General features: G+C 37.1%; 1 protein-coding gene across 2 annotated transcripts in view; it reads right to left on the bottom strand.

Annotated features, from left to right (window-relative positions):
- The window catches only part of adgrd2 (adhesion G protein-coupled receptor D2), a 30,210-nt gene extending 17,288 nt beyond the window's left edge, over positions 1-12,922 (bottom strand). For both annotated transcript variants that reach the window (XM_082188691.1, XM_082188692.1), the window contains exons 1-11: positions 12,540-12,922; positions 11,834-11,883; positions 11,654-11,714; positions 8,494-8,733; positions 6,888-7,532; positions 5,770-5,898; positions 5,098-5,183; positions 2,853-3,131; positions 2,144-2,255; positions 1,611-1,736; positions 1,346-1,454 (exon numbers count right to left, since the gene is read on the bottom strand). In XM_082188691.1, coding sequence (XP_082044817.1) covers positions 1,346-1,454; positions 1,611-1,736; positions 2,144-2,255; positions 2,853-3,131; positions 5,098-5,183; positions 5,770-5,898; positions 6,888-7,532; positions 8,494-8,733; positions 11,654-11,714; positions 11,834-11,883; positions 12,540-12,591 — 1,889 coding nt within the window. In that variant the 5' untranslated portion in view covers positions 12,592-12,922. The remainder of the gene's footprint in view (positions 1-1,345; positions 1,455-1,610; positions 1,737-2,143; positions 2,256-2,852; positions 3,132-5,097; positions 5,184-5,769; positions 5,899-6,887; positions 7,533-8,493; positions 8,734-11,653; positions 11,715-11,833; positions 11,884-12,539) is intronic.
- Positions 12,923-16,519: the final 3,597 nt, after the last annotated feature.

Below are 16,519 nucleotides of genomic sequence, written 5' to 3' on the forward strand. Positions count from 1 at the left end.
TAATGCCAACGTAATAAAACACCAACACTGTTAAAAAAAAAAAATCAACTTAAAAAAAAAGTAAGTGTTTGTGCTGCCATAAAATGTGAAGTTTAGTCAACTTGAAATGTGAAGTTGTACTAAGTGACAACTTGGATATTTGAGTTGACTAAACTTAAAAAATTGAAGGCAGCACAAATACTTACTTTTTTTAAGTTGAAACAATTTTTGTGAAGTATATTGTTATGAATAAAATGAAAATCAAAATACTTGGTCAGGAATCGGATACTTGTTATAAAATAAAAATTCCAATTCCCCTTATCGATTCCTTTGTGTGCATTTTAAAATGACTAAACCAATCAAGCTCAAGACGACTCGTGCGCTGTTTTCACACCCAAAACGAGCACAAAGTAAAGGCAATTTTAAACCATTCAAGTGCAAGAAGACTCGCACGCTGTTTTCTTTTTCAGTTTTCACATTCAAAGTCCGCTCACAGAAAGCCGCCTCTCATACTGTATAGTGGGCGATACTGAACTTAACTGAGTGTAAACAGTGAAAAACACACACACACGTATCAGTATATTGGATCCATGCAGCTCTTAAAGTGACAGTAGCCTAATATTCCAGCTGCCGCTCTATAATGGCGTTAATCAAACAACTAAAGACGGAGAAAATTCACTTGCTGTTCTTGACAGAATATCTTTTGTTACTATATTTGTATTTGTATATTTTATTTATAAAGTATCAATAAAAGTATTTATAAAATTGGTGCGATTGTTTATTTGTTCTTTTTTAATTGCTGAGTGTTTCCTTGTCTTTAATAATATAAGTACATTTATATTAGTTAGGCTAGCTGCTTTTGCTGTGCTATTATTAAACCAAAGGCTCACGTTCCTCTGTTAATTTTTGTCCATGGTATTCAGCTACAAACAAATGTTTTGCAATAAGACTTAAGGTACGAAAGTCAGACATTTTCGTATGTGTTTTTGCAGAAAATTGAAACCCAATCCGAATTTTTTTTGACAGATGAAAGTTTCGGAGGCAGTTTTTTCGAACGTTTTTTTAACATGCGAAAGTTTCGGATGAGAACTTCGGACCTTTAGAACAAATGTGAAAGATTTCTAAGTTTTTCTTTTTTTCTTTATTGGAATTGAAATTGAAACTAGGAATCAATAAGCAGAATCTGAATCATTAAAATTCAAAGGATAACCAATCCTATTAATAACTGTGGAAATGCATCATCACATTCTGGGAAAAGGGTCCATTACAATCATGTAGTGCATGTGGTTTAGTTCATTTGTAAGAAAATATTAAAGATTTAATCGTTTGACAGCCCTAACTCCAGATTACACTGAGCATGGCTTACCTCTGCGACCCATCGCTGACTATGGGAGAAACACTAATGTTTTCCTCCCTCTCTGAGAGACACTTCACAGAGCCGTACCATGTGTTCAATACCATCACCTTTCTGAAGTCTAAACAAGCACAACACATATGAATCAAGGGAAGAACACTGTGAAAGGTTAACAAACTTTGTTGCATTATTTTCCTGTTATCTCTGTAAAGCTGGTCTGCTCTGTATTGTTAAAAGCGCTATATAAATAAAGGTGACTTGACTTAATCATCCCTACCATTATTATGTAGTTCCTTCATGTTTTTAGCGGAGACAGAGATGCAGTCTCGATGTCCCACATCCGACCCACAGAACGCAGGAGCGTGAGACGCTTCAGACAGAAGCCGCTGTTGGACCTGCAGCTCTGAGACACAGAAACACAGTTTCTGCCGTGATATTTCTGTGTGTATCAGTGGCTCACTGCAAAACATGCTTTTCTTACTTCATATTTTTGTCTTGTTAAAATGACATAGGAAATTATATCTTGTTTTCTGATAAAAAATTTTTTTAAATTAAGTGAGTTTTTGCTTAAAACAAGCAAAATTATCTGGCAACGGGGTAAGATTTTTTTTGATTTATTATAATTTTGATTTTTTTTTTGAAAACAAGATATAATTTCTTATGTCATTTTACTTATCAAGTAAATGCTTCTTGATTTTAATTTTTTTTTAATATTTGGACTGGAAAAAAGACAAAAATACAAAGTAAGAAAAGCATTTTTTGCAGTGCTCTCGTTCGCTGTGTGTGTGTGTGTGTGTGTGTGAAACTCACTGATGTTGTGGCTGTGTATCTGCACGCTGTCTGTGTCGTCCACCAGCAGAGAGTTCAGGTTGTTCAGCATACGGTCTACAATCTGGATGACAGCCATCGGCCCCTTCACTACCTACAATTATTCAATTATTCAAACCAAACATTATTCAGACACCAGATATCATTTTTGATATTTTTTACTAGTGTGTGCAGGACACTATAGTTCATTTATGTAGGTGAGGAGAGCAAAATAAAGTAAACTGTGACATTATACCAGCAATGTAAAAACATACACTGTAAAAAATTATTTTCTTACTTAGTATTTTTGGCTTGTTTCCAGTCCAAATACCAAACATTTCTTAAATCAAGGTCCATTTACTAAAGTAGTAAAATGACAAAAGATATTATATTATATTATAGTCTTGTTTTATGGAGAAATAAATAAAAATGAAGAGAGTTTTTGCTTAAAACAAGCAAAATGATCTGCCAATGGGGTAAGAAAAAATTATATTGTTTCTGTTTGAATTAAGATAATTTTTCTGACCCCATTGGCAGATAATTTAGCTTTTTTTTTAAGCATCAACTCACTCAATTTTGATTTACTGTATATCTTATGTAATTTTACTCATCTAGTAAATGCTTTTTTAGATATTTGGACTGGAAAACAAGACAAAAATAGTAAGTTTTAAAAGCATTTTTTTGCTTGAGATTGAGACGGTGCTTCAGTCACCTCTTTGATGCTGTGCCATTTACTGGCCTCCTCTTGGCTGAGGAGTGAATCTGCGATGGTGATGAAGCTCTGGCCGAGTCTCTCGGCATCTCGCCGGCTCTGGTTTGCTGTGCTGGGAAGATCAGCGGCCCGAGAGAGAACATGCATCAGAGAAACCATATCTCTGTCCTCCAGTGGTTTCTGCTCCTTCAGGACCGCTCGCTCAGAAGCGTTCAACAGACGGGACACCGAAGACCAGCTCTGCCCATCCACAGTATCAGAGAACACATCGTCTGCAGTCTGAGAGAAACGGGACAAGACACGAGTTAGATGGGCTTTATATTTTCTTAATTTAGTTTTTACATTACTATTAGAGGTGTAACGATACCCTCGTGTCACGATTCGATACATATCACGATACTGAACTCATGACACAATATTATTGCGATACTCCAAGACATATGATAAAAGGTTGATTAAAATGCTAAATTTGGTGTTAAATTGTGTGTGTAAATGAATAGGCTTGGACTTGGTGCTGAAACCCTATGCAGGACAATAGAGACACCAGAATAACAATATTCATGATTCTGAAGCTGAAAATACAGAATTATTTTAGATGAATATGCTTGAACTTTGTCACTGACTAGATATATTTAACAATGTAGGCCACTTTTTACTGGTAACATCAGACATTTGGCATATTCAGGTGCCACAAATATTCCCCCATTGTATTATTATACATTATATGAAACATTATATATAGTTTAATGTAGTACTGACACAAACTATGAAAACTTTTTCTCACATAGTAATTTTCATTTTTGGTGAACTATACACAATACAGATTGTCACTATCCACGAAACATATTGTTAGCATTTTTATATTGCGATATACACTCACCTAAAGGATTATTAGGAACACCATACTAATACTGTGTTTGACCCCCTTTCGCCTTCAGAACTGCCTTAATTCTACGTGGCATTGATTCAACAAGGTGCTGAAAGCATTCTTTAGAAATGTTGGCCCATATTGATAGGATAGCATCTTGCAGTTGATGGAGATTTGTGGGATGCACATCCAGGGCACAAAGCTCCCGTTCCACCACATCCCAAAGATGCTCTATTGGGTTGAGATCTGGTGACTGTGGGGGCCATTTTAGTACAGTGAACTCATTGTCATGTTCAAGAAACCAATTTGAAATGATTCGAGCTTTGTGACATGGTGCATTATCCTGCTGGAAGTAGCCATCAGAGGATGGGTACATGGTGGTCATAAAGGGATGGACATGGTCAGAAACAATGCTCAGGTAGGCCGTGGCATTTAAACGATGCCCAATTGGCACTAAGGGGCCTAAAGTGTGCCAAGAAAACATCCCCCACACCATTACACCACCACCACCAGCCTGCACAGTGGTAAAAAGGCATGATGGATCCATGTTCTCATTCTGTTTACGCCAAATTCTGACTCTACCATCTGAATGTCTCAACAGAAATCGAGACTCATCAGACCAGGCAACATTTTTCCAGTCTTCAACTGTCCAATTTTGGTGAGCTTGTGCAAATTGTAGCCTCTTTTTCCTATTTGTAGTGGAGATGAGTGGTACCCGGTGGGGTCTTCTGCTGTTGTAGCCCATCCGCCTCAAGGTTGTGTGTGTTGTGGCTTCACAAATGCTTTGCTGCATACCTCGGTTGTAACGAGTGGTTATTTCAGTCAAAGTTGCTCTTCTATCAGCTTGAATCAGTCGGCCCATTCTCCTCTGACCTCTAGCATCAACAAGGCATTTTCGCCCACAGGACTGCCGCATACTGGATGTTTTTCCCTTTTCACACCATTCTTTGTAAACCCTAGAAATGGTTGTGCGTGAAAATCCCAGTAACTGAGCAGATTGTGAAATACTCAGACCGGCCCGTCTGGCACCAACAACCATGCCACGCTCAAAATTGCTTAAATCACCTTTCTTTCCCATTCTGACATTCAGTTTGGAGTTCAGGAGATGGTCTTGACCAGGACCACACCACTAAATGCATTGAAGCAACTGCCATGTGATTGGTTGATTAGATAATTGCATTAATGAGAAATTGAACAGGTGTTCCTAATAATCCTTTAGGTGAGTGTATTGTGACACGATATATTGTTACATCCCTAATTACTATTACTTGTTTTACTTCTATTGCTGGCACTGTTTGCTGCAGCTGTTTTTGGTCATTTGTAATGACAGATACTGTGTGTAAGATACTCATGCTGAGAAAGCACTCGACTCTGTACCATCCCGAACTGCATGAGATCCTGCATGAAGTGGCTTGGGTTGGACCTTAGAGATTCTCTCAGTTCCTTCATCTTCAGATAGTGTTCTGTGGGTCAGAGAGTCAAGTCACCGTTATTTATATAGCGCTTTTTACAATACTGATTGTTTCAAAGCAGCTTTACAGTGATAACAGGAAAATAAGTCAACAAAGTTTGTTTCCAGAAGAAAATAGTGTCATAGTCCAGCTTAAGTAAGCTCAGTGATGTTTCATTTTTGTTGTAAAAAAGTTCATAAAATTTTGTTCATTTATATATATAGCCGCTCTGGAGAAAAACATGATGTCATCGTCCAGCTCAGTCCAGTTCTCATATAATGGTGTCAATGCAGGCAGATCAATAATATTGTTGAATATTAAATTAAATGTCCCCAACTAAGCAAGCCAAAAGCCAATGGCGGAAAAAGGCGACAGTGACAGGAACCAAAACTCCATCAGTGACAGAATGGAGAAGAAAACCTTGGGAGAAACCAGGCTCAGTCACTCAGTTCTTCTCTGAGCGAACAGTGTATGATTATGATTCAGGCAGCATTATAGGTCAGAAGTCAGATTTGAACATTCAGAATATTATATAGAGCTGCACTGTCAGGCCGAGCACAACACTTCAACACATTCACAGCAACGCTTTCACACACACCTTTGCTGGTTCTACAGATGAAAGGGAATGTGTGTGTGCAGACGGCAGAGCTGTACTGAGGCTGACCGTCAGACCGGCCATTAAAAACCACACACTCCTCTTCCTGTCTCTGCTTCGTCTCCAGGGACCCTGCTGAAATAATTATATCCACCACAAATAAACAGAAATGTACAAATTACAATTCATTCATTTTCACAAAGCAGCTGAAATTATATATATATAGTATTATTATAGTTGTTTTGTTAAATATCCAAGATCCAAAGTATAGGACAACTATATATATATATATATATATATATATAAAGACGGTACGATAAGTCATGGGAGCATCAGACCAACTGAAACAATGAGCAATTAACGACATTTTAAGATTATTTCAGGCAAAATGGCTGGGGGGAAAAATCATAAATACAATCACTAGTATATGTGATTTAATGGTTTATCACTTTTGACCAATAGGTGGCGCTGTGACCAAATTGATGGGGTGTGGTCTGAGTAAGTTGACAATGACATGCTGACATGGGCGCAAATGCATTTTCTATTTAAACAACGTGGTGCAGGATGTGAAAATGAAAACTGCGTCAGGCTGAAACTAGCAAAAAACACTTGCGTTGCGCCGGATGTATGGTAAGGCCCATAATTCACAGTCATTTTAGCGTGCTCTTCATCGAATTCATTTGCGCATTATTCACAACCAGTTTGACAAATCAACTTGTATTCTATAACTTTTTGTCAGCATGGTCTGAAGATGATCTGGTTAAATTTTCGTGAAAATCGGAGAAACCGGCCTAAGAGGAGTTCGAAAATGTAGGTTAAGGAAAATTCAAAATGGCGGAAAAATGTCCCTTCGGTACTTGGCCCCTAATTATAGTAATATTTATTTACAGATCCCACGTGAATCTTCTGCCATTTAACAAAAAAAATTATAACAATTCAAAATATATAATAAATATAATTCAAAGCAGACATTTAAAGCTACAATGGACTCTTAGAATTAAATAGAAAATATTATGGTAACAAAAACATTGTTTATTAGGCAAAATATTTAGCAAAAACTAGTATATTTTAAATATTAAAGTATTAAATATACATATAAAATAATAACAAACGAAGCTAACCTGGACAGTTGAGTGTTGCAGACATATTCTGGACGGAGTGATGGACAGTGATGAGGCTCCAGTCCCGCCATCTGAATAAAGCTCTGTGATTGGTCAGCTCTGAGCAGGTGTTCAGCGCCTGCACCTCCAGAGCTTCACCCCAAATGTTCAGGTCAGTCAAGTTTCCAAAAAATGGCTCCGTAAAAGTTCCACCAAAGGTATCCTGATCCTGCCCTAATATAAATATCCCGTCTCCATATATATCATTTGCCTTTTCCCGTGCCTTCCCATGCCCAGAATCTCCTGTTCTTCCGTCCACATAAATCGCCCAAAATCCATCGCTGAAGCGCCACGTGACGCAAACATGGTGCCAGTCTCCATCAATGGGCAGCTCGGCTTTGTAAGGATGATGTTGTCCTTGAATGAGAAGCGCTAGGCGGACCTTTCTGTTGCCGTGGTTTCGCTTGGACTCGTCGATCTGTCCGCGCAGCTGGAACTCGTTGATGAAGACGCGCGCGGCGTACGAGAACACCGTGGACACGTTCTCATGCCGCGGGTCCCACTGCACGCGCACGCAAACGCTCACCGCGGACAGTGACGGGAAAGACGCGTTCACTCTGGCATAGCCGTCCTTAGACTTGAAAGATAAACCTGGGAAGACCGTTTCTGTGAAGGTTCAGAGATTTCAGTTCAGAGGGTTAGTTCACCCAAAAATGAAAATTAGCCCATGATTTACTCACCCTCAAGCCCATCCTAGGTGTATATGACATTCTTCTTTCAGCTGAACACAATCAGAGTTATATTAAATAATATCCTGGCTCTTCCAAGCTTTATAATGGGAGTGAATGGTGCCTTAGATCTTGAAGCCCAAAAAAGTGCATCCATCCATCATAAAAGTAATCCATACGACTCCAGGTGGTTAATAAAGGCCTTCTGAAGCAATGTGAAAAATATCCATATTTATAACTTTATAAACTATAAATCACTGGCTTTCCGTCAGGTCAGAGGTCACTCTTCCACTGGAACCATACGTTACCGGAAGCCAGTGATTACAGTTTATAAAGTTATAAATATGGATTATTTTTCATACACAAACGCATTGCTTTGCTTCAGAAGGCCTTTATTAACCCCCTGGAGTCGTATGGATTACTTTTATGATGGATGGATGCACTTTTTTGGGCTTCAAAACAACAGGCACCATTCACTCCCATTATAAATCTGGGAAGAGCCAGGCTGTTTTTTAATATAGTTCAAGAAGTCATAGTGTATACACCTAGGATGGCTTTTTTTGACCAACCAAAAATATTTCTGAAAGTGTTCTGAACGTTCAAAACGTCAGTTTTTAAAAGAAAAACTTTTTAACATTGTGTTTTTTTTTATTTATTGCGAACATTAAGGAAACATTCAATTTTATCATTTTGGAAACATTACTTTTGAATGTTCTCTGAACATTCTGAAACATTTAAAAAATAGATGAGCAACCTACTAAAACGTTTCAGAAAAAAACAAAAAAAACATCCCATGAACAATGTTTTTGTTCTAAAGTTTTAAGAACATAATTAAAAACCACATAACTTTGAAAGAACATTCTAAAAACATTACAGGGATAACGTTTGCTCAAACTTACTTTGTTGGGGAAGTTGTGCTGTGGGGTTCTGGCTTCTGTTGGTCCTGAACCAGACGGGGCTCTTGATGCTGGATCTGAGGAGTAACTTCTGCGCTGCCTTCTCGTCCTCTTTGACCCCTGAGGTTGTGAGGGCACTCGACTGACCATGGCAGTAACGCAAAGCCTGTTGGAAACTGAACGATGTGTTCACAAGCTGGTACATGGCATCGTTCTGGAGCAGAAGGTTCGAGTCTGGCACATCTGCAACAGGTCGAGAAGGTGAGAAGGTGAGAAGGTGAGAAGGGAAGTCAGCGGTTTCATTATTATTGATAACCAGAGGCTGCCTTTGCAATTCAGAAGCTCGTTTCAAAGAATATGTGCAACGGCTCTAAATTGTAAGTCACCTAATAGCCTATTAACTTACTGTTTATTGGATTGATATAAAATCAATATCACATTTGCAAACGTGCTGATATTAGGGGAAAACGGCACTCTTGCTTGTGTGATACTGCTTATATATATTAAAAACAAGAACTTTGCACAATATCTAGGTTTTTGGAAGCATTTTTATACATTTTGGAGAAATTTTTTCCAGTGCATGCGGTTTCAAGTGAAATGCTACTGGTTTACTTCCAAATGTTCACATATTTAATACATCCAATAATACGGCTTTATGGTTAAGCATCTGTGGATTCAATTTGAAAGTCCCCCTGTGGTGAAAATCCAGCTTTTAATGTTGTTTATGTCTATGTGGTGTTTTTAATATGCTCTAGGACTAGGGCTGTGCCGGTAAACTTCACAACCGCACCACCGCCGTATATATAACACATTTTTTTGCATGTGAATGCTGTTTTACATGAATATTATGACACGAGTGAAGCAGAAAGCTTTGTTTACAAAAGAAATAATAGGTTAGCAATTAAATGTTATTTAACAACCAAACAGTTGATGGACCCCAATGACTTCCATAGTAGGAAAAAAAAATACTATGGAAGTCAATGGGGTCCATCAACTGTTTGGTTACAGACATTTTTCAAAATATCTTCTTTTGTGTTCAGCAGAAAGAAGAAATTCATACAGGTTTGAAACAACTTGAGGGTGAGTAAATGATGACAGAATTTTCATTTTTGGGTGAACTATCCCTTTAAGGAATCAAGCTGCTGCATTTTGAATTTTTTCAAAAAAAAAAAAATTCAAAATAGTTTTTCTATAACTGATAAAACTATTAATTATTTAAATCAAATACTTTCAAATGTGAAGTGTCACACAGAAAATTCTGGGAATGTCAGTTTACAGTTTTTACACTGTAAATTATAATTTTATTAGCCTTTTTTTCCTACTAAAAACTGTATATTTAACAGTATTTTACTGTAAAAAAATTACATGAAGTGTCCAGTTTTTATATAGTATGTGAACTTGCTGTTAACCTATTAAAAAATTTTTTCCGTAAGCATTTTTACAAAATTTACAGTTAAAATTACTCTCATTTTGTTTCATGTAATTTTACAGTAAAATTACAGTTAAAATTGTAATGAAATTAATAATGTTAATGTTTTTGGAGGTTAAAAAAAAGAACAAATCATCTTATTTACAGTGAAATGCTGTAAACTCAGTGTGACAACCATCAGATTAAAAAAAAATAATTAAAAAGAAATCAGGGCCCGTATTCATAAAGATTCTAAGAATCCTCTCAGAAAACTCTTAATTTAGCTTAAAAACTTTTATGTAGGAGTCTTAGCTTAAAAGCGATTCGGGACCGATCTGAGAGCAACTCTGAGTAAGGAAAATATAAAAACTTTTATCTTAGTGAGGAGGCGGGGTTGACCCCGTTGCTATGTATGACACAATCTTTTGAAGACTGTGATTGGTTGGTTGTCCAAGAAGGGAAAAAAAAGTGATTTTAAGTATAGGGTCTATTCTAAGCCTCCACTTTGAACTTACATGCGTAATTTTTCCTATTTGATCGTTCTCTCACACACACACTATTGCATTATATATGTGTATATAAATCCTTTTTTTATTTACCATGCTGGTGATTTCCTATAAGGTATTTGATTGCTTAGAATGATAAAAATTGTCCCACTCTTTCCAATTACACTGATTGCTGGCATGTCTATTTAAGTGGTGGTTTGAATGTTGGTTTTAATGTATCAAACATGGAATTTTCCCAGTTGCCAAATATCGTAATGTAGTGATTACTTTTATTTCTGGCGCTATGGCATTTCTGCGCTGTGTCTGAGATATTAGCGTGTCTCTAAAAAGATCAGTCACAAACATGATCCCTGCACGATCTAATCTATAGCGTCTTATTAACTCACTGTCATCCATTGTCTGCAACACATTTCTTCTCCCTCTTCGTCTTTCTGCCATTTTCTCCTCTGCTAAAGAAACTCTTAAGCCTCTTAAAAGTCCTCGTCCGTACTCCTAACAATTTTGACCTTAAGACCTCTTTTAAGGGTTAAGATGCTTTCTGAATTACTTTTTTCTTTACTAGGAGGTTTTCTTTAATTTTAAGAGTAAACGCCCACATTTCTAAGAATTTTCTTAGAATTTTGTCACTAGGAGCTACTCTTTGCATTAAGATTCTTTATGAATACGGGCCCAGGCAATTAAATTGTCAAATTTACAGGTTGTTCAGTAAATTGTTTACTGTAGTGTTACTGCATTTTTACTGTATTTTTATAGAATTATTCTGCCAATAATATGTCTTAGTAAGATATTTAAATGCTTAGTAAACAAATCTCTGTAGTTTTAAAACATATAATGCAATGCAATACAATGATGATTGACAGATTAACAAATAAACCTTCCTTAAAAGCCTGATGATCATATTTGATACTCACATTTGAATATGATGTACGGATAATCAAGTTGCTTCAGTCCAGTAAGTGTTCATCTTGAAATATTACTAACAATATCAAAGTTATTCTTATGTTTACTTTTTAATAATCAGAAAAGATTTCACAGAAAAAAGACAACAAAAAAAGCTGATGGTGGACGTGTTACTTGCTAAAAAAAGTCTAAACTATCAATCAGACGACAGAAGGCATGTAGTAGATTGTGTAAAACAGGTTTTTATAGCAAAGTTTTGATCATGTTGATCAAGAGGCCTTAGAATTGATACGGCAGGCTTTATCGGGTTAATTAATGTTTGCGAGGGTAAAATACAACATTTACTTACCCAAAATTCCTCTTTCTGTCCTGTCTGACCATGATTGAGTTGGCTCACACATACCCAATATCTTCATTTTAAAACATACAAAAGAAGAAAAAAAGTAGAGAACGTGGGTATATAAAATGATCATTCATGAAGAATTTCAAAATTGAGATATAAGAGAAAGAAGTCAGAATTTAACATTACCACTGCATTAGCCAAAATCACTCCAAAGAGCACCGAAGACATCTTCACATCTGGACAAAGCACAGTTGATTTTAATAATGATATTAACAAAGCAAACCGAAGGAAAACTGCACCTCAGCTCATCAGGTGACCTCACTGCAGTTCCTACTTTTACAGGAAAGCAGACTGTTCCTCAGTCAACCTCGCCTATGTTCCTCAAATGTTCAGTATTTTGTTTGTTTTTTAAAAAGGACGTAATTATTAAAGCATGAAAACCAACTGTTTGTCACACAAAAATAAATATTACTGAAGTAAAGTAGTGTTCAAAAACATAAGACAACATGATTTTTTAAATGTAACACTGGAAATTTTTTGAATTTGTAACATTTAAATAAAATGTGCATTTTCTCACAAATTGCAAATAATACACTATAAAAAATGGTGGGTTGGTTTAACCCAACTTTGGGTCAAATATGGACAAACCCAGCCGTTGGGTTACATTTTTAACCCAATGTTCGGGTTTGTCCATATTTGACCTAAAATTGGGTTAAAACAACCCACCATTTTTTAGAGTGTATTATTTGCAATTTGTGAGAAAATGCACATTTTATTTAAAGGTAATGGGAAAAAAAGTTATATTAGAAAAGAACGCAAAAAAGCTGCATCTTCACTAGCCGTATCAGACTTCTTGCCCCTGATGAACTGAATATGAAGAGATTTGACTTACAGGTGCTGTTTGCCATGTGATGATCTTCAGCGGTTCGACTCCTAGCATCCATACGTCTGTTTGGAGTGTGCTGTGTAATCTCATATTATCTATTATGCTTTTACACCGTCTTCATCCTTCAGTTCGCAAGTGTAACATCCAAACTCAAATCCATCGCATCCAGACTGCTCTTCTTCTTTCTCCCAGTGTGTGTGTCTCAGGATCTGAGCACAGACCCCCTCGTAGATGTCCAGCCCACCAACTCAGCCGTCATTTCAGCACTTCGCTTTGTAATGCTAATGGATGTCATTTATTAAAGCAGACTTCTTGCGCAAGCAGTGCGAATGTTGGCACACAGAGTTCATCAAGCACAGCGGGACTCTTACTTCTGCAGAATGCCACTTATTTATGCACACACACACACACACACACACACACACACACACACACACACACACACACACACACACACACACACACACACACACACACACACACACACACACACACACAAATGTCTGGCATTACAATCCTTGTGGGGACATTTGGTCCTCACAATGTAGGTTTTATCAGGTACACACACACACACACACACACACACACACACACACACACACACACACACACACACACACACACACACACACATCGTAAAGTATTACAACACTTGTTCAAATGGCATGCTGTGAGCTCAGTCTCAACAAAAAGCAACATTTTGTAAGCATATATAAACTGGCACTAGTGAAAGTAATTTCCACCATGATGTTAGTTCGCATTGTTGCTTGTCGCATTGAAAGCTGCTTAATAAAGCTGGTTTGTTTTCTGTAGGCTAAGCTTTAGTGTCCCGCACGACTGCATCAGAGAACACAACAAAAGCAATGACATCACTAATGCACAGTGTACACCAGTGTGCCATAGAAAGCCTGCTATTAGTATGCACTGTGGAGTACAGCCTCGACACCAGCAAAGAGTTCTGAGATCACTAATGAACAATATGTTTGTAAATCTAAAACTATACTAAATATTTCGTAATGGTCTCGTAGTGCATGTCAAAAAGAATTAAGGATCAAGGTCTTTAGAATTCCAAAAGTGGCGGCAATGTTTTACATGTTTAAACCTAAGTTTACGTATTCTTGCATGAAAAAAAATCGTAATAATAACAATAATGATATTAACAAAAATAAAATAAAAAATTTTTTCTGTCAAATTGCAGATAATTAAATCATAACAACACTGAATAGTTTTATGCTGTTGCATAAATAGACATACATAAATCCAGTAGCAGATTTAGGCAGGTGGAGCTGGGGAGGTGGAGGGTCTCAGAGGACCTCAAGCTTACAGCAAACACTCAACCAGAGTATTTTAATGTTGAGCAAGCAATCTAATTGGCTGCATGGGATCAGCAAAGGGCCAATCAGCTGAATGACTGAACTATATTTTTGTAATGAAAAAAAATATATTGTAAAAACATTGGCATCAGACTTTTGTAAATTACATGAAAATAAAGGTTCCAAAAGGGTGTTTTCACGACAGTGCCATAAAATAACCATTTTTGGTTCCACGTTGTAAACCTTTCAGTGAGCAGTTCTCAAAATATATATTTTTTTCTTAGCGTGAAGAACATTAAAGGACAAGTTCGGTATTTTACACTTAAAGCCCTGTTTACAGATCGTATCTGATGAAATAGAACGGTTAAGATTAATTTGGACACATGCTCCTGTCCCGAGAATTTTAGGTTTATTTCGCTTTTGTGGACCTATTTTGCCAAACGCGTCACACCCGTGATTCTTCCGTTGAGAGCTTGAATAATAGACACAAGCAAAATAAACCTAAAATTCTCGGGACAGCAGCATGTGTCCAAATTTTAATCTTAACCGTTCTATTTCATCAGATACGATCTGTAAACAGGGCTTTAAGTGTAAAATACCGAACTTGTCCTTTAATAATCTGAAGAACCTTTTTCCACTATAAAAAAAAACTTTTGTGGAATGCAAAGGTTCTAAAGATATTAAAGGTTCTTCATGGAACCGATAAATAACCTTTATTTTTAATAGTGTAATGAATTGAAAATTAAGAGATTTGACTTCAACTTGGTGTATTTGTAATGGCACCTTCTCCATGTTTTATTTGTTCCATCTGACTTTATAACAAAATAAAATAAAATAAAATATTGCCCCTTCATGGAAAAGATAATTTCTGCCACTGATTCACATATTTGTTTATTTGTATATAATTAGAAAAAAACATGCCTCCCTAAATGTGAACAAAAAAAAACAAAAAAATGTGTAAATATATACAAAAAATTATAAGAATTCTGAAATGTTAGCTATGATGAATGATAAGAAACTTTTGTTGTTGTATTACTTTTGATCCTCCACAGTCATTAGTAATTAAGATGTAAATATTTTTATGTTTTAAGTTGTTTCCCTCAAAACTACTTTGGACAGGCATTCAGAAACCCAGCAGAATTCCCCTTTGCACATAATGTATGATTCCCCTGGGCCTCAACAAAAGCTCTCACACCGCAGTGACCACACACTCGGCCTCTGAATGCCAGAGTCAGAGTTATGTGCCAAGCAGAAAGAAAAATGGAGGACTAGTTACTAATGCAGTCAGGAACGTGTAGAACAATACAAATATCCCTGGAGGTAATTAAGGTTTTGTGTTTGGTTGACCTTTATGAAGAACCTTGGTTCAAAGTTGTAACACCTACAGCTGGCAGCCATACTGGATAGAGTAACTTAAGTCACAGCAATGAATCCTGGCTCATAAAATGCAGCACTTCTTTGGGCTTACATGAGTATTACTGCCTAAGAGGAAGGAGGAGAAGATCAGGCATTTTCCAAAGGAAACCCAGAGCAACAGACAACCGCAGTGTGAATAAAAGCGCAGAAGTACCTTTTAAACACTTGCTTTGTCATGGCAGATGCTCAATCACTCACTAAACAGCTGATTAGTGCTTTTCTAAAATGACTCAGACTGACCCCTTTCTAGCTAAAACGGTTCAAAAGAAAGGTTGGGAATCCCGGTTAACAGGGAACGTTCTCAAAACGTTCGGGCGAGGTTCTCTCAAAGGTTCTTTTATTAACATTAAAAATTTAGATTCCCCCTAAAATGATAATTCTGTAATTATTTACGCACCCTCCTGTCATTCCAAACCCATAAGACTTTTGTTCATCTTCGGAAAACAAATGAAGATCTTTTTGATGAAATCTGAGAGATTTCTGTCCCTGCACAACTACAATACTGACGCTTCAAAAAGTTCATTAAAAGATTGTGAAACTAATCCATATGAAATTTCTTAAGAGACACAATTGCTTTATGAAAAGACTGCATTTAGGCTTTTATTCACATATAAACATTCATCTACTCATGGTAAACAGAAACTCAAGCATGTTTGCTTGACGTGCGAGAACCAATGAGGTTCATTCTCGTGTTACGCAGCACGTTTGAGCTTCTGCAAGAACCAATGAGGTTTGTTCTCGTGTTACGCAGCACGTTTGAGCTTCAGCAAGAACCAATGAGGTTCATTCTCGTGTTACGCAGCACGTTTGAGCTTCAGCAAGAACCAATCAGGTTCATTCTCGTGTTACGCAGCACGTTTGAGCTTCAGCAAGAACCAATCAGGTTCATTCTCGTGTTACGCAGCACGTTTGAGCTTCAGCAAGAACCAATGAGGTTCATTCTCGTGTTACGCAGCACGTTTGAGCTTCAGCAAGAACCAATGAGGTTCATTCTCGTGTTACGCAGGACGTTTGAGCTTCCTCAACAACCAATCAGGTTCATTCTCGTGTTTTACGCAGCACGTTTGAGCTTCCTCAACAACCAATCAGGTTCATTCTCGTGTAACGCAGCACGTTTGAGCTTCCTCAACAACCAATCAGGTTCATTCTCGTGTTACGCAGCACGTTTGAGCTTCCTCAACAACCAATCAGGTTCATTCTCGTGTTACGCAGCACGTTTGAGCTTCAGCAAGAACCAATGAGGTTCATTCTGGTGTT

Source organism: Leuciscus leuciscus (assembly GCF_965113295.1).
Source record: "Leuciscus leuciscus genome assembly, chromosome: 13".
NCBI classification, from domain to species: Eukaryota; Metazoa; Chordata; class Actinopteri; order Cypriniformes; family Leuciscidae; genus Leuciscus; species Leuciscus leuciscus.